Source organism: Leptonychotes weddellii, chromosome 1 (genome assembly GCF_054177405.1).
Source record: "Leptonychotes weddellii isolate Sample4059 chromosome 1, ASM5417740v2, whole genome shotgun sequence".
In the NCBI taxonomy this organism is placed as follows: domain Eukaryota; kingdom Metazoa; phylum Chordata; class Mammalia; order Carnivora; family Phocidae; genus Leptonychotes; species Leptonychotes weddellii.
In genome coordinates, this window is record NC_138369.1 from 9,863,142 (window position 1) to 9,887,093 (window position 23,952).

The 23,952-nt window shown below is 50.8% G+C and overlaps 1 protein-coding gene across 1 annotated transcript in view; it reads right to left on the bottom strand.

The window, feature by feature from the left end:
* CPAMD8 (C3 and PZP like alpha-2-macroglobulin domain containing 8) overlaps nt 1-23,952 on the bottom strand; it is a 72,626-nt gene that overhangs the window by 14,438 nt on the left and 34,236 nt on the right. Inside the window, exons 19-26 of the mRNA XM_081815000.1 lie at nt 22,208-22,270; nt 16,664-16,895; nt 12,612-12,765; nt 12,107-12,237; nt 10,246-10,297; nt 4,622-4,920; nt 3,805-4,030; nt 2,048-2,224 (exon numbers count right to left, since the gene is read on the bottom strand). Coding sequence (XP_081671126.1) covers nt 2,048-2,224; nt 3,805-4,030; nt 4,622-4,920; nt 10,246-10,297; nt 12,107-12,237; nt 12,612-12,765; nt 16,664-16,895; nt 22,208-22,270 — 1,334 coding nt within the window. The remainder of the gene's footprint in view (nt 1-2,047; nt 2,225-3,804; nt 4,031-4,621; nt 4,921-10,245; nt 10,298-12,106; nt 12,238-12,611; nt 12,766-16,663; nt 16,896-22,207; nt 22,271-23,952) is intronic.

Below are 23,952 nucleotides of genomic sequence, written 5' to 3' on the forward strand. Positions count from 1 at the left end.
GCGTTCGAGGCCCGAGCCCAGATGGGTTCAGCGACCTGAGCGTCCCTGGCCACAGACCGAGTGGGCTTCTTGGGGTTCCCGGCAGTCTCTGGTCAGCCTTTATCAAGCCAGATTTTCGGCTCGTGGCAACCCCTGACTTTGCCTTTCCATTCAAGAGTTTCCACATTCACCATGAGCTCTTGCGCTTTCCTTTTCCCGTTGAGAACGGATGGTTCTGCATCATCAGGACTGCTTTTGGAGATCTTCTACAGGGAACCCTGACAGGCCAGGAAGCAGGAACTCCAGAGTCGCCTCAGGAATCAAGGCGCTCACATGCCTCAGTTTCCCCATCTGAGAGGGACCTGACATCCTCTGAGCCGGGCACACGCCGGTCTTTCTTGAAGGCAGAAATTTCCAAGGTGGTGCCTGTGGGCTCTCCTCTCACTCTGGCTGGGACCTAGTGCCCTGGCCAGCCAATCCAATCCGGACGAGCTTGGGGTCTCAGAAGCCCCCACCACCCTGCACGGTCTCAGGCTGGCTGCTCTGAGGAGCCTCACGTGGCTCATGTGGGAAATGAGGACCATTAGTCTGGGGTTGTGGGAGGGCGACTTGGGGCAGCACAGGTGGAAGTACACGTACCTGCCCGCTGTGAACGCCAGCTTCACAGCTGGGTCAAACCCTCGCCTTCCTCCCCTTCGCTCCAGCTCCAGCCCAAGGCCAGAAGCACACCTCAGGAGGCCTCAGGACCTTGGCATCAACTGACTTAACTCCATTGCTACACAGATAGGAAACTAAGGCACTGAGAACAGGCCCTACCTGAGGACACACAGCAGGTGCCTGTGACAGAGGTGAGGCTACAGACGTCCCCATGACCCTCCTATGGGGCCAAGACATGCAGAGGGGGTGGGTCAGGGCGCTCAGAGGTCCTACCCTCCACACACGGAGCTGTACCCTTTCCTAAGGATCTGATTCCTGGTGACGGAAGACCCTCGGTGCCGCGTGATTTCTGAGGCTGTTCCGTGCGGTCTTATTTATTTCTGAAGATGTTCAGTGCTGCATTGTTTATTTCTGAAGATATTCAATGCTGCATTATGCAGGGAGGAAAAAGCCGGAAATAACCCCGCCAGGTCCAAGAGAAGAGTTTAGTACATTGTATTCCATAAATGTAAGTGAGGGACAAAGCAGGTAACCTGGAAAATGACTATGAGCACATCCTGAGACCCAGCAATTTTACTCTGGACACCGGCGCCATAGAAATTCGGATGTTTTCACCAAGCACGTGGACAGGATGCCTCAGGGCAACCGGATTCTAAAAGCCCTGAATGTGATGCTGCTCCAGCGCCCATCATCAGACACGCTGCCCCTGGTCCTGCCGTGGAGCGGGGCAAGGGGGGGTGAACGGAACTCGGCTCCACACAGCCCGGGGGACAAATCGCATACACACAGTATGTGGCTGGGACACACTGAAGGATGCCACACCACGAGGCACCAAGAGCGACCACGTTAACCTGTGTTGCTGGAGAGCATAAATTCAGAGCCAACATGGATGGGGGGATTATAGGGAATTATTTTTCTTCTCTAAATGTTTTTTTATAATGCTATTATATTGCTTTTTTTTTTTTTAAGATTTTTTATTTATTTATTTGACAGAGAGAGCGAGCACAAGCAGGGGGAGCAGCAGAGGGAGAGGGAGAAGCAGGCTCCCCGCTGAGCAAGGAGCCCGATGCGGGGCTTGATCCCAGCACCCTGGGATGATGACCTGAGCCGAAGGCAGACGCTTAAACAACTGAGCCACCCAAGCACCCTATATTGCTCTTCTTGTTAAAAAAAAAAAATCTACATTTTTAGAAGATGCCATTCCTCTCCCCATAGCTGATTCCCAGCATGCAGAGCCATGCCCAAACTGTACAGACCCTGGGCTCCTGCTGACAGACCTGATGGGCCACCCCGAGTGGCCCCTTTCATCCACTTGGGTCCCTTCCTCCGCATCCGCTATACCGGGCACGTGGGCTGCCTCCCTCCCCATGCCGTCTCCCTGGGCAGCACCCCACCCCCCCAGCCCCGGTACCTTGTACCAGGTAGTCCGTGGTCTCTCGCTCCACCTCGGGGCTGAGCTGCTGGGTTTTCTGCAGATACTTCAGGACAAAGATGTTGGGTGCAAAGTGGATCATGTTTTGCTCTCCGCAGCCAAAGGGCAGCCGCAGGAGGTTGCTGAGGTGGTTCAGGGTTGGTCCCATGACGTCTCCTGGTGGGGAGGAAATGAGGGCTGGGCTGCGGGCCGGCCTCAAATGGTGCCCTGGCTGTCCTAGGGATAGCCTTCGCCAGCGCGGCCTATGGCCTAACACCGGCCACCCACCCTCTGACTGCCCTTCGGGACCCGACTGCGCCCCATGCCCACTTAGCCCACCGGGGGCCCTGGCTTTGGTGGCCACCCACTGGAACTCTCCTACACACCTCCCTCTGTGTTCTTTGGTCTCAGCTCGGTGTTCTTTCTCTACCTCTTCATTATGCTGAATGCTCATTTCTTTGTGGCTTTTAAAACAGGTGCATTTAAAGCTATACATTTTCCTCTTACAACTTTGGTTGCATCCCACAAATGATCGATCAATCCAGCCATTATGGTTCTATTTTAAATATTTTTTCTAATTTCCAGTAGGAAATGTGATTTTCTCTTCAATCATGAGTATTTAGATTTTTTTTTAAGTTTCCATACCCACATGACATTGTTGATATATTTTTCAGTTCTTTTTTTCTTTTCAATTTCTCCTGTGTTTTCCTCCCTTCAGCACTCTGCATTCCTCTTCTTGACTTCTCTGCATCACACATGGCTGATGGGCCCTCCAGAACTCCTGCTGTTCCCTGGTCACACTTCCCTTCCTTCCTTGGCCTTTCCTCCTGCCCCACCGAGGCTGCCACTGCTCCTGCAGCCTCCATCCATGGCAGAGCCTGCCTACTTTCTCATCACCCTCCTCTGGGCTTCCCAGCTTCTTCTCCACCCTCCATCCCACTGTGCTGATAGGCACTGGCCCAGAGGTCCCGGCCCTTGCCCCGTCTCCATCCCTGCCCATCTGCTTGCTCCCCTATGCCACTACCCAGGCCACTCGCCCCTAGGGCCATCTCTCACTTGATCTCTTGCCTCAGAAATTGCAAACTCCCACATCCTCTGATCTGGCTACAAACACTAACCTGTCTGGGCCCCAGGACTTCTGTCCTCTGATGTCAGAGAGACCCAAGACCCCTGCATTCAGGCCTATGTGCCCCTCCGGGCCTCTTCCCCTCTTCTCCATCCTTCCAACACCCAACACCATGTTGACCACACGGTCCCCACTTTCCACTCCTGTACCTGGGCTATAGGAGACAACCCACATCCTACAGACCCCCGGTCATAGCCACTTACTCCTGCTTAGCAAACGCTCTGGATGTCTGCCCCTCTCACCAGGACCCCCACCTTCCACCCTGCGCCTCGCTGACTTCACCCAGACTTTCTGCCTTCTTGCACATCACCCCACACTCACTGCTCTCACAGAATTGACCACCTGCCCCTTGGGGTTGCCTCACACAGGGCTTGGACAGGCTGGGTCTGGACCCACCTCGGGCAGACTGGAAATGCCTCAAAGACAGGGTTGGGGTCATCTCTGGGTCTGCCCCAGCACGGAGAAATCACCAGAAGCTGCTGGTCGGGTGAGTGGGTATGGGGCTGGAATCCCCGGAGAAACAGATCCCCAGTAGAGGCTGATGTGAAACCGAGTCTGGAGTGGACACCTTGCCCCCTGGCCTGAGTCCTTGCCCCCATTCTCCCCGGGCCAGGCTACAAGGCAGACGCACCTATGACGGAGGCCACTGCCCGCTCAGACCCAGGGATGGCGCTGTGCGGGACTCCCAGGGTAAAGGCCTCACTGTAGCTCTCGTCCACCTCCACCTTCTTCCAGATGCGGAACTCACCCACCGAGCCCCAGCCAGTGGAGAAGCCGATGAATCGGACCTCTGGTGGCCTGGGGAGGGTCCAGGCCATGATGACAGACTCATTGGAAGGCTCTGGACCATGGCCAACCTGGAAAAAGAGGCCAAGGATGCTGGATGCTGGAAGGAAGCACACAGTGGTGCTCAGGCAGCAGGGACACTGGCTATGGGGGTCACAGAGAAACTAAAGGTCACCTCACCCCCTTCAATGGCCAACAGAGACACAAGTGTGGCATCTACAGATTCCGAAGTCATAGGGCTCCTGGGAGTCTCTGGGCCTTTGCACATGCTATTCCCTCTGCCTGAAACATCCTCCACTCCCCAGTTTGCCTGGTGAACTCCTATTCATGTTTCAAAACCCCATTTGGCTATGTCCCTCCTCTAGAAAGCTGTATTAGCTGCTCTTTTTCTATGTCCCCTTTGCCTGGTCCCTAAAATTCACCAGCCCCCATTTCACCTACTTATATCCACCTTCCTTCTCCATGGCTACCCACCATCCCTCAGCTCTCAGATCCCTACACCCCTGTAAGCAACTCCAGGCAGACTGTGAGCAGCCTGAGATAGTGCCCTGTGTTTACCCTCCCTCCTCCCTGCCCCCTGTCAGAGCTGGACACAGATCAGGAGGTAGCAAATGCCCAGAAGCAGGAGGTTCCCATGCCCACCCCAGTCAGCCCGGCCATGCCTGGATGAACCCGCCATGCCAGCTGATCCAGAATGTTCTGAATTCATCCCAGGACAGGATCTTTGCCGTGTGTGTGCTGGCCACAGGGTCGCCCATCTTGCTGGTGGAGATCCAGGACCTGGTGTTCTGGTGCCCCCCCAGGACGATCTCTATCATGCCTGCTGTGTCCTGGGGCCCGGGGGACAAGGCCACTCGGGCATCATTGTGGGCTCGCACAGCCACATCAAAACGGGTGAGACACAACGGCCGTGGCACATACTGGAACTCATACTTGTTGGGTGTGGAGATGTGGACTCTCTCTGGATGGAGGGAAGGAGAAAGGGGGTTGAAGGCACCCCTGGAGGCATCCTGCCTCTCCCTGCCTGTGCCCAGAGCTTAGAATCAGGACCACAGGGGGACAGCCAATGGAGCTGGCTTAATGACAGCTCTGCCAAGAGCACACAAAAGATAAAATGCTCACAGGGATAAATCCTACAGAATACGTGCAAAGACCTGTACACAGGAGACTGCAAAAGATTCTTGAAACTAATGAAGACCCAAATCGGTGGAGAGCTAGACCGTGTCCGTGGGTCAGAAGACAATACGGCAAATACGTTCATTATTCCCCAAACGGATGTTCAGATTTGCTGCGATCCCAATCAAAACACAGCAGGGTCTTCTGGGGGAAATTACAAAGCTGATTCCACAATTTATAGAGAAACATCAAGAATCTAGAAGAGCCAAAACAACTTTGATAAAGAACCAAGTCAAAGGACTCACACCTCTGACACCGAGACGTAATCAAAAGCTGTAGGAATCACAACAGTGCGGTACTGATGTCAACACAGGCAGGTGCTCAACAGAACAGAGTAGGGAGTCCAGAAAGGGACCCACATGTGTATGAACAACTGATTTGCAACAAAGGTGTGAAGGCAATTCAACAGCGAAAATCGTCTCATCCAATGGTGCTGGAACAGCTAGTTACCCAGAAGCAGGAAAGGGGAACTCCGAACCACACTTTGCATGGTCTCCAAATACCAACTCGAAATAGTTCATAGCCATTTTATAAGCGTACGACCTAATACTACAAACTCTGAGGAGAAAACGTAGGATTTGGAAAAGATTTCTTAGATACAACAAAAGCATAATCCATAAAAGGAAAGACTGATTGACTGGACCACATCGACATGAGAAACTTCTGCTCTTTGAAAGACACTATTAGGAGAAAGAAAAGACAAGCCACACACTGGGAGAAATGTCTTTGTGAAGCATTTACCTGGGAAAGGACTTGTATCCAGAATATATTTTTTAAAACTTCCAAAACTCAATTTAAAATAAATGTTAAAAGAACTGAACAGGCACTTCACCGAAAAAAAATATACCAGCAGTAAACAGGCACATGAAGAGATGCTTGAATGATGGAAATGCACATTAAAACCACAATGAGATACCATCAGACACCTTTTAGAATGCCTGAAATTAATCAGACAGACAACCCCAAGTGTGGGTGAGGAGAGCGAGGAAGTGACTCTCACCCCCTGCTGGTGGGAATGCAAAAGGATACTACCACTTTGGAAAACTGTGCGACCATTTCTTAAAAGGTTGGACGCATACCTACTGTATGATTTCGCTGTTCCACTCATAGGTACTGATTCAAGAGAAAGGAAAACATATTACCCATACAAAGACTTGTCCATGAATATTCATAGCAGCTTTATTGGAAATAGCCCCAAACTGGAAATAACTCAAATGTCCACCAACAGGTCAATGAATAAACAAAGTGCAATGCATCCGTTCAATGGAGTCCCACTCAGCCTTAAAATGACTGAATTATTGATACACACAACATGGATGCATCTCAAAATTTTTACGCTGAAAGAAACCAGATAGAGTACATTTTATATGATTCCATTTATATAAAAGTCTAGAAAGAGCAAAGCAATCTATAGAGACTGAAAGGAAGGTGAGTAGTTCCCTAGTGACAAGAGTAGGCAGGGGTGAGTAGTTACAGGGAGCATGACTTTTGGGTTTAGTGGAAATCCTCATTATCTTAGTTGTGATGGTTTCACAGATGTACACATATGCCAACATTTACCAAACTGTACACTTAAAGTACGTGTGAGTTATTATAGTCAATTATACCTCCATAAACATGTTAAAGACACTGCCGATTTTACTTTGAATACAAATATATATTCAGCCTAGCATAAATTATGATGTAAAAATAGAAACCATATATAAGTGCCCAACAATGTTTCAAAACATTCCATAATGATCAAATTATGGAGCAGCCGTTTTTTGTTATTGCTGTTGTTTTGTTTTAAGATTTTTATTTATTTATTTGACAGAGAGAGAGAGCACAAGCAGAGGGGAGTGGCAGGCAGAGGGAGAAGCAGGCTCCCCACTGAGCAGGGAGCCTGATGCGGGACTTGGTCCCAGGACCCTGGGATCATGACCTGAATTGAAGGCAGACGCTTAACCGACTGAGCCACCCAGGCGCCCCGCGAACAGTCGTTTGATAGAACATACTGAAACTGTTCTGAAATGCTGTTTATAAAGACTTTACAGTAACAAGGAAAAGGGCTCGGGATGTGTTAAATGAGCAAGGCAGAACACAAAATTGTATAGCTCATGAGTTACAACTATGTTAAAACAAACAACAATCAATCCTATGAAACCAAATACAGCAAAATGTCAGAAGAGGTCATCTATGGATGCGAACCAGAGGAGATATTTTTTCCTTCTTTCTAAGTTCCCTGTAATACATAGGTATTGCTTTTTCTTTTCCCAATTTTTTTTATTGTGGTAAAATACACATAATGTAAAGTTTGCCATCTTAAACATTTTTAAATGTACAGTTCAGTGGTATCAAATACAGTCATATTGTGCAAATGTCAGCACTGTCCACCTCCAGAACTCCTTTCATCTTGCAAAACTGAAACTCTATCCCCATTAAACACTAAGTCACCAACCCCTCCCCACAGCCCCCGGCTCCTACCATTCTATTTTCTGTCTCTATGATTTTGACTTCTCTAAGTACCTCATACAAGTACATTCATACAGTATTTGTACATATGTATCACTTTTTTTTTTTTTAGAGAGAGGGAGGTGGGGAGGGGCATATGGGGAGAGAAAATCCCAAAGCTTGATCTCACGACCCTGAGATCGTGACCTGAGCCAAAATCAAGAGTTGGGCGCTTAACCGACTGAGTCACCCAGGTGTCCCACACATGTTTCACTTTGAAAAATGTTTTTAATTTAAATTTTACTAAGATAATTATAGATTCACAGACAACTGTAAGAAACAATATGGAAAGATCCTGTGTCCTCTTGACCCAGTTTCCCCCAGTGCTATCTCTCAAAATTCTACTACAGTATCACAATTGGGATATTGACATTGATACAATCCATTAATCTTATTCAGATTTCCCCAATTTTATTTATACAGGATCCCTCCTATTGCCCTTTATCACCATATCCACACCATTCTTCCCCATGTCAGCAATGACTAATATGATCTCCATTTCTAAAATTTTGTCATTTCAAAAATACCATAAATGGAATCATTTATGGACCCTTTGGGATTGAGTTTTTTTCACTCAATCCCCTTCATCCAAGTTGCTCCATATATCAATAGTTTGTCCCTTTTTACCAATGAATAGCATTCCAAGGTATGAATGTACCATAATTTGTATAACCACTCATTCCACTGAAGGACACCTAGCCTGTTTCCAGTTTGGGGCTATTACAAATAAAGCTGATATGAATGTCTGTTTATGGGTTTTTGTGTAAACAGAAATCTTCATTTCTCTAGGATAAATGCCTCGTAGTGCAATTTCTTTGGAACATGTGTAGCTTTTTAAGAAACTACCAGCAGTGGCCATACCATTTTACAATTCCCACCAGCTATGTATAAATGATCCCTTTTCTCCACATCCTGGCCATCTTTTATTGTGGTGACTTTTTTTTTTTTTTTTAATTTTAGTCATTCTGGTAAGTATGCATTGATAACTCACAGTGCTTTATTTTGCATTTTGCTAATGGTTAATGATGTTGAACACCCTTGCATGTGCTTATTTGCTACCTGTGTATCTTCTTCGGTGAACTGTTTATTTCTTTTTCCCATATATTTTTTTAAGATTTTATTTTTAAGTAATCTCCACACCCAACATGGGGCTTGAACTCATAACCCCAAAATTAAGAGTCGCATGCTCCACTGACTGAGCCAACCAGGTGCCCCTCCTTTTTCCCACTTTCTAATTGGATTGTTTTATTTATTGTTGAATTTTGAGAGCTCTTTATATATTCTAGATACTAGTTCTTTGTTGGATCTGGGTTTGGAAAGATTTTCTCCCAGTGTGTAGCTTGTATTTCTTCCTCTTAACAGCATCTTTTGCAAAGCAGTTTTTTTTCCCCCCTTTTAAGTAGGCTCCACACCCAGCATGGAGCCCAGCATGGGGTTTGAACTCAAGACCTTGAGATCAAGACCTGAGCTGAGATCAAGAGTCAGACACTTAACCGACTGAGCCACCCAGGCGCCCCTTGCAAAGCAGTTTTTAATTTTGATGAGGTTCATTCATCAGTTTCCTTTTATGGGTCATGCTTTTTGGTATCATATCTAAAAACTCTTCACTTAGCCCTAGATCCCAAAGGCTTTTCTCCCAAATTTTTTCCTAAAAATTTTATAGTTTGACATGTAAGTCCACAATCCATTTGAGTTAATTCTTGTATAAAGTGGGATCTTTAGGTCAAAGTTCATGCTTTTGCCAATAGATGTCCAGTTACTCCAGCACCGTTTGTGGAAAAGGCTCTCCTTCCTTCATTGAATTGCTTTTGTACCCCTGTCAAAAATCATTTGAGCATATATGTACCATATTGCTATTTAATACAAAAAATGGGGAAACATGTCAAGAGGAAACCTGTGTCCAGAGTGGTCTGTGTGGGTTATGGGACCTGTCATGCTGAATGCCTTGGCAATGGCAACCCCCAGAGACTCCAGCTTGGATCCTCAGCTCCGTCACCTGCCAAAGCCTGCTGGGTGACTGCCCAGTGACAAGCCAGGCCTGAGCTCCAAGCTAAATGGTTCCTCTGGGAGGGACTGGACAGGGAGAGGGCAGACATTCTGCTTAGCATTTCCCTGACCCCACCAAGGTAGAGGCATCCACTGGGCACTCTGTACCCATTTCCTTGTCATGGATCATGTACAAGTATAATGTCGATTTCAGGGGATTGAGCAGACCCCGAATCCCACACCTTCTGGAACCCGCTTTAATTTCTTATCTTCTCTATGGGCCCAGGATTCTGGGTCAGACTTCTTCCCACAGCTTTCCCCTGACGTGACTCTAAGCCCTCCCTTCCCTGGATCCTAGGCTCCTCACCCCAGGGCCCTGCGGACAGCCCTATTTGTGCCCACGGTCTCTCTTCTCATTGACGCCTCCAGTCTACGTTCGTGGGCACTTCCTTCCTGCGTGGCAGATGCCCGGCCCTCACTCTGGCTCATGGTTGTCACCAGCCCGGACATCTCAGTTTTCCGCTTCTGTGTCTTCTGAGCCCAGGAAGGGCAGGCATCCACTTCACAGTGGGAGAGCTGTGACAGTGTGGGGGTAAGGGCCAAAGTCCTCAGCAGGGTGGGTGCAGGGACTCACCGTTGGGACAGAAGAAAGCACTGTAGGTGTACGCACGGGGGGCTCCTTCCGGCTGAAACAGAGAGACGGGGAGAACTGTGCTGGAGGGGCAGTCCGCCCAGGGGAGCGGCCACCTTCCCATGGCAGTGGCTCCAAGTCTGGACCCTGCAGGGTGATGCCAATGTCACACGTACACGGAGAAGGACCAGGCTGCCTACTCCCCAGGCCTAGGGGGGGAAACAGAGGCTCATTCCCCTTCTCCGGGTTCTGGTCAAACCAACTCACCAACTACTCCTAGATTTGTCATGCTTGCCACACACTCCCACCTTGTCCTCCCGGTCTCCTGGGCTAATGGTGGAGCCTGGCTCCTCCACGATCCCGTAGGTCCCAACCGTCACCTGCTTCCCCACCGTACGCCTCTGTCATCTGCAGTTTCCTCCCCGGCAGATGGCAGGCAGGGTCGCCTGAGGGTCCACCAAATAACCGATCCAGCAAACCAACCATGCACCCAGGGCTCTCCCGTGGTGGGGAGCGGGAGAAGGATTCTGCTGTTTTATCAAGCCACACATCTGCCACCTCCTGTTTCAGAAATCCGTTTTTCCAGTTCACGCTTCAGTTTTTTGCATCGACATCTCAGGTCTTCTGATACCTAAATGTTACCTCCTGCCCCAAGAACGGCCTGCACTAAGCTGTGCCGGCAGATGCTGCAGACAGAGCAGACTGCTGAGCAGCGTGAACAGGAGGAAGGGCCCAGGGACAGAGGATCCCTCTCTGTGCATTGAGAAATTCCTTCCGCAGATGGAGGAGGCAAGAACTCAAGGCCTGGCTGCTCTGGATGGCTTGCCATCTCGCCTGGCCGCAGGAGGGCGGGCTGAGGGCCAGGGAGCAAGCTCGGGCTGAGCCAAGCGTTGCCAGGGGTCTCCGTGCTTCCTGTTGAGGCCGTCCCCATCCTGCTGGCTCACGGAAATGGCATTCCTCATCAGACAACAGGCTTGTCCCGGAGGAATCCATCATGTCTCGTCAACCACGCTGTGGCAATGACTCACCCACCTCCGGGAGTTGTGCCCGGCGCACGTGTGGCTCCAGGTGCCGCGGGAACTGCCAGGACCACAGGCAGGAGGGAGGGTAGCTGTTTGCAGCTGGGCCACAGGGCAGGGGCAGACATTCGGGAGGCTGCGAGGAGCTTCATCGGCGCTGCCGGGCACCCTCGGTGTAGTGTGAGAGTCTCAGCAGGGCTCTGGGCTCCGATGTGTCCAAGCAGCACCCACAAGATGGGGCATCATTGCTGCCGCCCGCCCAGCACCGTGAGGGATTGTATGCATTCTCTCCGGCCCTCCCACACTATGGGCTGAGCGTGAGAAGCCCCGACTTAGGGAGCGGTGTCGGAATATCAAGACAGGTGCCCAGCCCACACTAAGTGGCAGATCCTAGATTCCCAGCCGGGGGGCGGGGGTGGGGTGGGATGTCAGTAAGACCCCAACCCCTGGGCCCCTCCGCTCTAGGCTCTGTGTCCTTTCTGCACGGGCATTCAGCGACAGCCCTCCAAATATCAGGTCACGATCCCCATAACTGCCTAGAACACATAGGAAGTCGGAGACAGATGCACACTGCCCTCTAAGATGGTCAATGTGGGGGTCAGAGGACACTTCCCTGCAGCCCTTGCCTGTCCCAGGCCGCTCTACCAAATCTCACTCTGCACGGCAGGGGAGGCCGGATGCTGCAGTCCCCTAACGAGGAGATGCAGAGACCCCTCACCTGCCCCCAGACCGAGAGCAGGACCGGGGCTGCACCAGCCCCGGGCGGGGATCACAGACTCCAGCGAGGCCCCCACCCCATGGTTGATGGCCCTGGCCAAGGGCCCTCGGTGAGGACATGGGCTTACCTCAACCATCACACTGCGCCTGATGTGATCCCTCCCGGCGGGGACCCGCCTGTCAGCGAAGCTCTCCTCCAAGTGTTTGATGGACTGCCCGTCCCGGCAGCAGCTTGTTTCTTCGTAAGCGAGGGCTTTGGCTGCGGAGATTTGAGCGCTCAGTGCTTTCGGTCAGAACAGGTTCCCACCCAGGGGGAGGGGCGCATCGTCCCTCACCCTCGGCCCGAGTGTTTGCATGTGCAGATGTGTGCACACATACGTGTGCCAGGCTGGTGTGGCACCTAAGCTCAGCTCCCTCCAGGCGAAGCTTCAGGGCCCACCCCGGGGGACCGCCCCGCCCTACCCCTGCGTCTACATCAGTCCTGACCTCCTGATCCATCCCACTGGCCTGCTTCCCCAGCTGCCCTTCTGACCTCATCTACTGCCCCGCCCACCCCTCACCTGTGCCTGGGCTCAGCACGCGGACCCTTTGGTGGCCCGGAGGGGGGATGCCTGAGGCAGCACGGGACCTCACCTGTGACATTACTGAGTCCCAGGTCACTGAAGGACAGAACCACCCAGGCGGGCTCCATCTCCCCAGAGGCCACGCACATCTTCTTGGTCAGATGGCGTTTGCCTGGATGCCCGATAAACCGGATGCCCTTGGGAACTGAGATCTTCACGTACACCTGCAGAGGGCGGGATGCCGCTCGTGGTGCCCGGAATATGGGTGCCCTCCCAGCATGTCCCACCGCCCACCGCGTCAGCCCTCGCCAAAAGCCGTGCTCTTCTGGAAAGGCCCCCTTTCCATTTCCAATCAGAACCAGCTACTCACCATTGTCTTGCTGGGAGCCCCCTCTTTATTTCAGCCCCCCAACTTCCCCATGGAGGCAGCTTCCCCTCAGGACCAAGGTGCATTCAAGGGCAGCTTCTCCGGCTGCGTCCACCCCGGGCACCAGAGGGGAGGGACCTCTCCACCTGCTGCTCCGCAAAGCACTTCTTCTGACCCTCTGTCCCACCCCTGAGGTCCGCAGTGTCATAATAAGAGTTCTGTGTGTGTGCACACGTGTGCTGTGTGTGTGTGTGCATACCTACATGCGTGTGTGTAAGTGTGGCCCATGCATACCCACGTGCACGCATATACACACGCACAGTGCCCGAGTGCATGCACGCGCATGTGAGTGTCTCTATGTGCATGTGTGGTTATACCTCCCAATCTGGAACAGGCTCTTTGGTCCACATCCATTTGCCCAATCAGCATATATGAAGCACCTAGTGGGTGCACGCACCCTACTAAGAGCTAAAGTAATGAGGCCGAAGAAGACACGCGGGATCTCTGGGCCTCAGAGGATCAACACGTCTAAGTCACACACACAGGCACGTGTGATGTGGAGGGAAGGACACGAGAAAAATCTAGTGGCAGGTGTGACAGAGCATCTGAACCCTGCCTCAGGACAAGCCCAGCTGGACCCGAGTGTGAACGGCCGATGCAGGGTGTGTCAGGAGCTCCCACAACCCTCTGAGTCCGAGTTCTTCCAGGGAGGAAAGAAGAGACTTAAGAGCCAAGCGTCAGTGAGCCGTATTTTCCGGGTCCTGGGTGGAATGACGAGCTCTCCATGTTGACGGGGGTAAATGGGTCTGTTTCCCTGGTGCCTTGGGGATGTGTAACAAAGCAGCCACCAGGGTGTGCTTAGAGCTAAAATGGGCACCTGAGGGTCCTGCCTGCCAACTCGGTGAGGACCCTCCCTTGGGGGGACCACCCTCTAGATCAGGGATCAGTCTGCACTTATTCTGGCTTTTTAAGACCGGGGTCCTATTCCTCCTGGCTACACACTACATAAAAAGAATGACAGAGGATGGATCGTACAGGCACGGGGCTTCGGGGCTGCCTGCTCTGAGCCTATTTCACATGTCCCCCTCGGCTTGCCTGGCTCCCTGTAAACACCCAGTTCTAACACAGCTCAGCCCCAAACACTCTGGGAGACCTTGGACATGTAACGATGCATCTCAGAGTTTCCTATCTGGGAACGATTCCATCCACAGCCCTTCCTCCCCAGCCCAGGCAGCTGCTTGATATCTGTGCAGGCAGAATCCTGAGGCCGGCGGGTTAGCGGTGTCAGCGCTCCGAGGTCAGGTGCGGGCGGGCCCCACATCCTGGGCCCTGGGGTCTTCTTTTTTTTTTTTTTTTTTAAGATTTTTTTTTTTTTTAATTTATTTGAGAGAGAGAGAATGAGACACAGAGAGCACGAGAGGGAGGAGGGTCAGAGGGAGAAGCAGACTCCCTGCCGAGCAGGGAGCCCGATGCGGGACTCGATCCCCGGACTCCAGGATCATGACCTGAGTTGAAGGCAGTCGCTTAACCAACTGAGCCACCCAGGCGCCCCCCCTGGGGTCTTCTGATGTCTGCACAAGGCCCAGCACACACTGGTTCCGAGTGCCAATGAATGAGAATCACCAGCATTTTACACCAAGGAGCTCCTTACCGGTGGTCTCTGGATGTTTCATCCCTATTTCAGAATCTGCACTGACTGCTTTTTTTTTTTCTTTTTTCCAGTTGACGTTTTCCTTTAATTAAAGGCTCAAGGGACAAGAAGCTCCTAGGTGACAGTACATTAATGTGCGGCTCTTCTATAGAGTAAGAGAGACACCAGCAGGAAAGTCAAGTGCAAACACCAGCGTCGGACTCATACTGTGCCTGCCAGATGGTGGGGCGAGAACTCCCTTACTAGCCTCGAGGCTGTCACACACCATTGCATCCAACACGCTTTTGGGCAGATGAAATCATTCAGTGGATGCATAGCATTTGCAAAGGAAAACAAGGAGTAAAACGTCTCATGTAAGCTCCAGGTCCCCCTCTGAGCCTGACTCAGAATGTCTGCTGTCCCCGCTCCGGGCCGGGCTCAGAAATGATCACAGACCACAGCCATCCCCGTCGAGACTCACGAGGGGCCCTCGCGTCTGCTCTTTCCCTCCTGCCCCAGAGAAGCAGCCGGCGGGGGTGAGCAGGGCCAGGGTGAGTTCTCACGCCCCGTTTACAGATAGGGAAACTGAGGCAAACTGAGGCCGTAAATAGAAACGCCAAGCCAAAGTCCAGTCTTCTGGGGGCAGCGAGGTGTGAACATGCAGGACCCCCAGCAGTCTTGGGCGCCCTGCCAGGCAGCAAATTCCAATTTCCTCATTTTTTCAGGAAAAAACGGAAATCTAGGTTTCGGGGGCGGGGTGAAATCTCTTAGTTTCCACGGTGTCTGGTTGAGGCTGCAGCTTACATCTTCTGCCCTCGGTATGGCCCTGGGGTTCCCCACGCACTTGGGCAGGGCCAAGAGGAAGTCAGCCATGTCCCCAGCGTGTGGCTTTTCGGGATGAAGCTGAGACGCGCAGAGAGCAGGCCTGTTCCCAGCTGGACCCCTGATCCTGCACCCCACTCATTCCTCCGCCCACAGCCTCGGCTTTCAACCCTCAGCCCTCGGGGGTTAACCCTAACGTTGGAGAGCCCTCCCCATCTCCCTTCCTCCCTCCCACCAGCTGACATCCAGGCCTAGCCAGCGCTCAAGGATCACAAAGGTGGCGGAGGGCGAGTGGTCCTAGCCTCCCCAAGCTTCACTGCTACACAGACCCCGGCCCCCCTGAATCCCCCTTCCCCATCATGCACCCACCTGGTCTCACAGGCCCCCCCTCACCTACTGTCCTTCCTCATCACCAGGGTCTGAAATCCTCCCCAGCCTCCAAGATCAGCCCTAAGCCCACCCCCTCAGGGTAGCTGTACGGGTTCGATGGTGGCTCCCGGAAAGATATTTTGAAGTCCTAAACTCCAGGCACCTGTCAACATGATCTTATTTGGAAACAGGGTCTCTGCAGAGGTCACTAAGTTACAATGAGGTTAGGGCCCACCCTACTCCAATAGGACTGGGATCTTTCGAAGAGGACCCACAGACACAGAGACGTTCACAGAGGGAAGACACGTGAGGGAAGGCGACGTGGAGACAGACTGGAGCCAGGCAGTAGGAGGCATGAGAGGGAGCTCCCTCAGAGCCTCAGGGAGGAACCTGCCCGGCCCACACCGAGACCTTGCACTCTGGCCTCCAGAAGCGTGGAAGAATCCACTTCCGCTGTTCTCGGCCTCCCAGCTCGAGCTACTTTGTTCGGGCAGCTGCAAGAGGCTGAGAGAGCCGCCTTCTCCACCTCCTCCCAGGAGGAGCCCCGGGCCCCTGGAGCATTGGCAGGGTCTGCGGCCCTTCCGTGGACACTGTTCTTAGCAGGTGCTAACCCACGCAACCCGTAACCGCCGTGACTCCTCTGTCCCTGACGCTTGTGGAAACCGAAAAACCGACGTGTGGAGTAGTGTGGCCACATGGGCGAGTGTGCAAGTGTAACCAGGAACGGTGAGCGCCTGCTCTGCGGACCCCCAGGATTCCGGCCCCTGCCTCCCCAATAACACAGCAGCTGCACCTCCCACGACCCCCTGCCCCATTACAGAGATGCTCTGTCCCCTTCCAAGCCGCTCAGGCTGACCCCCCTCATCCCTGCCTCCTGAGATCACGGGTGCCCCCAGGCACAGGGAAGGCTGGGGGGAGGGGGCGGGTTTAGTACCTCGGCACAGGTGCCCATGTAGTTGTAGACGCTGAGGGGGATCTTGGCCTGCTCCCCGCGGACCACGTAGGGGGGCAGCGTGAAGTCGACAAAGAAGGGCTTGAAGGTCTTCAGCAGGGCAGGCGCGGCGACACCCAGGCCCCAAGCCTCGGACAGACCCACAGCCTCACCCACCCAGCTGGTGATGGAGTCCGGGACCTGCACGCTGAGCGTCTCCTCGCCGGACGGGTCACTGCAGGAAGATGGACAACGATGGGCCCTTCTCCAGGGCCGGGGCGAGGCGGCCAGGCGGGACTGGGGGACTGCAGCAAGGCGGTCCTTGCAGCTGGGAAATAAGCATTTAGGCACCAAACGGCGTGTGACAGGAGAGAGCCGCCCCTCGGCCCCAACTCATGTAATCAGAAACACGAATGGCTCTCGGGACAGCTGTGGACACAGGGTCACCCGCCACGTAGGTTCAGCCGTGCTGACTCTGGCTGTGCACGCCCCGCCCAGTTCGGGGGAGGGGGGAAAGACGCTGAATTGAGGGGATCGGTCATTTGGGGCGTGCTTGTGTCTCCTAGAAAGGTACAGTCCAAGCCACAACCCCCAGTACCTGCGAACGTGACCTTATTTGGAAACAGGATCTTTGCACATGAAATCAGTGATGAGGTCAGGCTGGAGGAAGGCGGGGCCCCAATCTAATGACGGGCATCCTTCTAAGAAGGAACTTCAGACACAACAGAGAAGGAGACAGAGGCAGAGATGGGAAGGGCGCAGCTAGAAGCTGAGGGACACCGGAGCCCCCAGAAGCTGGAAGAGGCCCGGAGGGATTTTCCCCTCGAGCTTTCAGAGGCAGCGTGGTCCTGCCCACACCTGGATCCCGGACGTCTGGCCTCCAGAACCGTGAGAGAATACATTTCGGTTGTTGTAAGTCACCCAGTCTGTGGCACTTCGTGACAGTATAGGAAACTCACGCAGTGCAAAACAAGCATAAAATGTATCATCAAGAATTTTTAGATCGATTGCCTGTTGAAACGATCCTATTGGGGAATATCCAGCGGGTTAAAGAAAATATATGATTCAAGTGCACTCCACGTGTTTCTTTTTGCCCTTTAAATAACTCAGCACTGGGAAATCGGAAATTACATGTATGGCTCATGTTCTCTTTCTCTCATACGGCTCTCGCCGCCCAAGGCTCCCCTGCCCCTGGCCAGTGGCCCCCCTGATCACTCTAGGACAGCTCGGGAAGACAAACTCTGTGGTCTCCTTTGCATTTCCAGGATGTCCTTTTGAGATTTATCTTAGCATTTGGTGTAAGAGTCCTCAGAGGAGAAAACCTATGACCAGGGGAGAAGTGAAGCCCAGACAGCTCCATGCCTAGCAGGGGACCCGCTGTTCCTTACTCACCTGCCTGGCCTCGGTCTGCTTCTCAAGAGCCTGACCAGGTGGCCCTCATTGGACGGCCGGACACGCCAGCCCATGGCACACAGCAACCCCCCAGGACCTGGGGCCTCCATCCTCCCCTCTATGAGGATCACATGCTATCACCCGTGACAACTCAGGTGGCCTCTTCCCATTGGGCAGGACATTTGTCAGCTTCATATGATCACAGCCAACTTTTCCATGGACACTGAGTGCCACCAACCTGCCCCCCACCCTCCCACCCCCCACCCAGGGGACATCAACTCTTCCTGGTCTGGCATCCCTGTCCCATAGACTCCTGTGGAGCCCGACTCCCAGTTAAAAACCCTTTGTGTGATTCTTTTAGGCCTGACCACAGGCCATTACGAAGGCTTTCCCTGGCAGCCGTCAGGGGACGCTGCCTTCCCCACACCAGGCTAGTGGCATAGCCAGTGAACTGTGGCCTCTGAAGGGGATCACCAGCCATGCTCTGCCTTCCCAGCCCCACTGCCTCCATTCCTAGGTCTGTGTGTCGCTAGGGACCTGCCTGGGCCCCAAGGTCATTAGGTGTCTGAAGACCCATTGCCAAGGTCTCCTTATCAGTGGGAGGAAATCTCGAAGGCATTTCTCACCACTTTGGCTCAGCACCCAGTACTTTCCCACTCTGAGTCCTCCTCCCTCCATTTCTCTGATGCCAGGGTCCATAAAACTGTCGGAGCCTTTTGCCCAAGGCTCCCTCCGCAGTGAGACAACCCCATGTCTGATCCACCTGCAAGGTATGACATTCTGTGGGGCAAACGGAATAGGGGGAGTCAGGCTATATGGTCACAGTAAAGATGAATGGCGCCACCATTACTTTCACTATGGCTCCTTGTCATTGCTTGAATTGGCCACTCTGACACCTGACAGCTCAGCTCTCCCTCTCTCCAGCTCAGCTGAACTCTTGAAGGCTCCAAACTATCCTACCCTTGTGGCATCTTGACCCTTGAGCCTTGCCCAAATGTTCAGGGTTACCTGCCATTTTCATGCCCACACCACACCCTCCTCTGCTCACCAAGCTCAGGCTGTTCCCTCTGCCTGAAATAACCATGAAACAACCACAAGAATGAGAGATGCCTACCAGACTGGCTGGGCTCTTGCTATGGACTGGGAGCTGCCCGTGCACTGCGACTACCCCAAAAACTCACAGAGGGGAGGTGGGCAACATAGCTGAGGATGGAACATCCTGGATGCTGGAACCAGGATGCTGTCTCTGATCCCCACCATGTACCCTGAGCGAGGTCCCTGCCCTGTACTGCCATCTCAAAACTGCTATAAGGCACAGAGAAAACAAAGAGCACAATGACAGATGTGAGGCCCTCCTTATGAGTAATTACATTAAATGTAAATGGATTAAACTTTCCAATCAAAAAGCAGAGATCAACAGAGTTAATTAAAAAACATGACCTATCTGCTGTCCACAAAAGACTCACTTTAGCTCTGAAGACAAAAATAGGTTGAAAGTGAAAAGATGGAAAGATATGCCAGGTCAGTAGTAACCAAGATTGAGCAGGTACAGCTATCCTGAGAGCACACAAAATGGACATTACGTCCAAAAAGGCTACAAGAGACCAAGAAGAACATTATATGTTAATAAAAGGTTCAGTACAACAAAAAAAATATAACAGTTATGAACATGTGTGCACCTAATAAGAGACTACTGAGATATATACATACATAAATGGACAGAACTGAAGCAAGAAATAAATAGCCCTACAGTAATAGTTGGGAGACTTCAATGTTCCACTCTGAACAACAGAACTACCAGACAGAAGATAAGTAAGCAAGTAGAAGACTTAACACAATAAAGCAACTAGATCCAGCAGACATTCATAGAACACTCTACCCAGCAACAGCACCCACATTCTTCTCCAGTGCACATGAGACAGTCTTCAAGACAGACCATGTATTAGGCCACAGAGGAAGTCTCAGTAGATTTTAAAAGGTAGATATCATACAAAGTATCATCTCTGACCATGATGGGACAAAGTTAGAAATCAGTAAGAAAAGGAAAACTGGAAAATTTGCACATTTGTGGAAACTAAACAACTTATTCTTAATTAACCAATGGATCCAAGAAGAGATCACAAAGGAAATTTTAAAATACCCAGAGATGAATGAAAACAAAACATAACATATCAAAACTTATGGGATGCAGCAAAAGCTGTGCTAAGGGGGAAATTTATAGCTATATACCTATTAAAAAAGAAGAAAGATCTCAAATAAACAACCTAATTTCACAATTTAAAGAACTAGAAAAAGAAAAACAAACTAAACCCAAAGCTAACAGAAAGAAATAATAAAGATTAGAGCAGAGATAACTAAAATAGAGAACAGAAAAATAATAGAGTATCAACAAAACCAAAAGTTGGTTCTTTGAAAAGATCAATGAAACTGACCAGCTTTTAACTAGACAAAGGATAAAAAGAGAGAAGACTCAAATTACTAAAATATGAAAGTGGGGACATTACTACCCATTCTCAGAAATAAAAAGATTATTAAAAAATACATGAACAATTGTACACCAAGAACTTGGATAATCTAGATGAAATGGGCAAATTCCTAGAAATGCAAAACCAATCAAGTCCAAATTATAAAGAAAACCAAAATCTGAACAGACCTAGAGCTGAACAGACCTGCAAGGAGATTGAATCAATAACCAAAAATCTCTTTACAAAGAAAAGCCCTGGACCTGATGGCTTCACTGGTGAATTCTAACAAACATTTAAAAAAATTTTTTAAAAGATTTATTTATTTATTTTAGGGGGGAGGGGGAGGGGCAGAGGGAGAGGAAGAGAGAGTCCTAAGCAAACTCCAAGCTGAGCATGGAGCCTGATGTGGGGCTCCCGCATCCCTTGATCTCACAACCTTGAGATCATGACCTGCGCCGGAACCAAGAGTCGAACGCTTAACCGAGTGAGCCACCCAGGCGCCCCAAATTCTATCAAATATTCAAAGAAGAATCCTTGTGCACTGTTAGCGGGTGTGTAAAATGGTGCAGCCTCTGTGGAAAACAGGATGGCGGTTCCTCAAACAATTAAACACAGAATTACCATATGAGCCAACAATTCCACTTCTGGGTATCCACCCTAAAGAACTGCAAGAGGGGTCTCAAGGAGATACTTGCACACCTGTGTTCACAGCAGAGTAATTTATCATAGCCAAAAGGTGGAAGCAACCTGAGTGTCCACCTTGTTCAAGGTGCCAACCCTGGTACCCAAAACATTACCCGGCACTGAAAACATCTGGCCCCCAGAAAAAATAGATACATTTGGTACATTTGAATGGTAACAGACAGACAGCCCATCTTAGATTTAGACCCCTAGAATGAAACGCAGTCATCTGGATCTGTTCTGACCAGGAGTTAAGTCTTCCCATAATGGGGACACACACATCCTTAGGCTGAGGAGCCGCCAGCTGGGAGCTCAGTTCTGTGATGATGGCGTGCCATGGCATCTTGTGTCTGGAAGTGGGGCCCAGCTCAGCAGTAAGCCCACCCACGGCCCGGGGGGCATCTGATCTTTCCTGCCTAACTAGTTTCCCAGGGCAGACCACCATGACCTTCTACTAGTACCATTGGTATTCTGTCACCAAGCATTGAAAGAAAAAAAAGCCAACAGCATCTGGCAGGAATTTGGCACAGCAGGGCTTCTTCAGAAAGAACTGAAAAGGTGGTGGGGGGGAACGTGGAAAGGAAATATGCTGAGAAAAGCAGTCTGTTTTGTGGGCAGGAGCCCGAGGCCCCTGAGGAGTGAGGGAGGCGTGGGGGGGCGGGGTCAAGTTCATGTTCCAGGGAACTGTAATTGTTTTAATGAGCTCGTTATGCAAACAGAGCGGATAGAGTTACCCCAAGTGGGAGTCATAAGAGGCACAAAGACCCTGCATTTCATATTTCCTGAGCAGATGTCCGAGGCCGCAGCGGGATTTGGGGCTGACTTCATGGTGTTGAGTTTTATGTGTTGGAAAAGGATGCCCAAAGTCTGACTCAGATGCTGATGTCAGATCTGAAAGCAAACCCACTGGGAACGATCTAGATTTGCCTGAGTGCCTCTGAGTCAGACCGCAAACACAGCGAAGAAACGGCATCTTACTGTAAAAAAAAAAAAAAAAAGCTCACTGTACCTGATGTTCAGACAACGCCAAATCCATGTTTCGGGGAAGAAGGTCCTTTTCGTCTTCTCTGCTCTATGAAAAATTAAAGAAGAAATGAGAAAGTGTCATGGGGCATACCTTAATTCTGTCACCTGGCAGGTAAACTTCTACCCAAGTAGAACGTAACATAGTAAGTCTTACCTGTAAAGGTTAACATTGGACTCAGTTAGGTGTCGTGGCTTAATTCTCTTGGCTGTCAATTAACACTCTACTTGATTAGGACAGAGCGTGCTAGTTCTAGTTCTTTCACCTGGCAGGGTTAACATTCTACTTGATGAGGACTCATAGAAGTGATGCATCAAAGGTTTGACAGAATCACTTTAACTCAACAGTGGCACTTCACATCCTGAGTTTAGAAGGTAAGAAGGGTCACAGGGACACCCCCCCCCGCCATGTCTTCCCCTTTGCTAATTTCCCCCCTCTGGGTTTGCCATGTTTTTCTGTACCATCACATTGAGCTATCCACCACCACCCCCCAGCCCTCCCTGTTTCCTAAAGAGCACCTTCCATTCGGGTTCATCCTCAGGAGCCTCACACCCCACCTTCCTCAGGGACTGTCTTGTTCTTTAAAAAAATAATAATAATGATGGGACGCCTAGGTGGCTCAGTGGGTTAAGCATCTGCCTTTGGCTCAGGTCATGATCCCAGGGTCCTGGGATCAAGCTCTGCATTGGGCTCCCTGCTCAGCAGGGAGCCTGTTTCTCCCTCTGCCTGCCACTCTCCCTGCTTGTACTCAATTTCTCTCTCTCTGACAAATAAATAAATAAAATCTTTAAAAATAAAAATAATAATTAAAAACAAGCCCTACTTGAAATTGGGCAAAACTTCTCAAAATTAAAAATGCTCACATCCTTTCAAACTGCAGTATCTCTCCAAGGAATGCACCCTGGAAATACCCATGGACACAGGTGCCAGGACAGAAAAATGGGTTGGTTCGTGGCAGCAAACAGCCAAAAATCTCCATCAAGAGGGTGACTGGGTTAATCAGCTGGTAGCACATTCATGCCATGGGATGCTACATGCCAGTCTAGCAGAGTGAGGTCAGTGCAGGTATACTGAGATGGGTTGGTCTCCAAGACTTATTGTTGACTTTAAAAAGGAAGGCCTGGAACAGTATTATAGTGTTCTCTCATTGTTTTTTTTTTTTTTTTTAATCCTTGTTTAGGGGCACCTGGGTGGTGCAGTCAGTTAAGCATTCGACTCTTGGTTTCAGCTCAGGTCATGATCTCTGGGTCCTGGGATCGAGCCCTGCATCAGGCTCCGTGCTGAGCACTGAGTCTGCTTGGAATTCTCTCTCCCTCTCTCTCTGCCCCTCCTGCTCGTGCTCTCCTTCTCCTCTAAAATAAATACATCTTTTAAAAAATCCTTGTATATGCACAGAAAATTTCTAGAAGGATATCTAAGAAATTATTGACCATGGTTGCCACTAAACAAGGGAATGGAGGGTGTAGAGGCAGGAGAGAGACTTACATTTAATTACAAAAACTTTCACACTGCTTGAAAAAACTTTAACCACTGCATATGGTTAAGAAAAGATCTTGTCCTCAGGATATGGATGTGTGAACCAATTACAAAAAGGCAGGGACACTTCCTTTTAAAGGCATGTCTTATGCCTCTCTCTGCACTGGGATTTACAATTGCCTTCGTGGTTTGGGGTTTCAGAAAATTACTTTCATACCCACTCCAGGCCAAGCTCTTGGGGTTCCTGCACATGA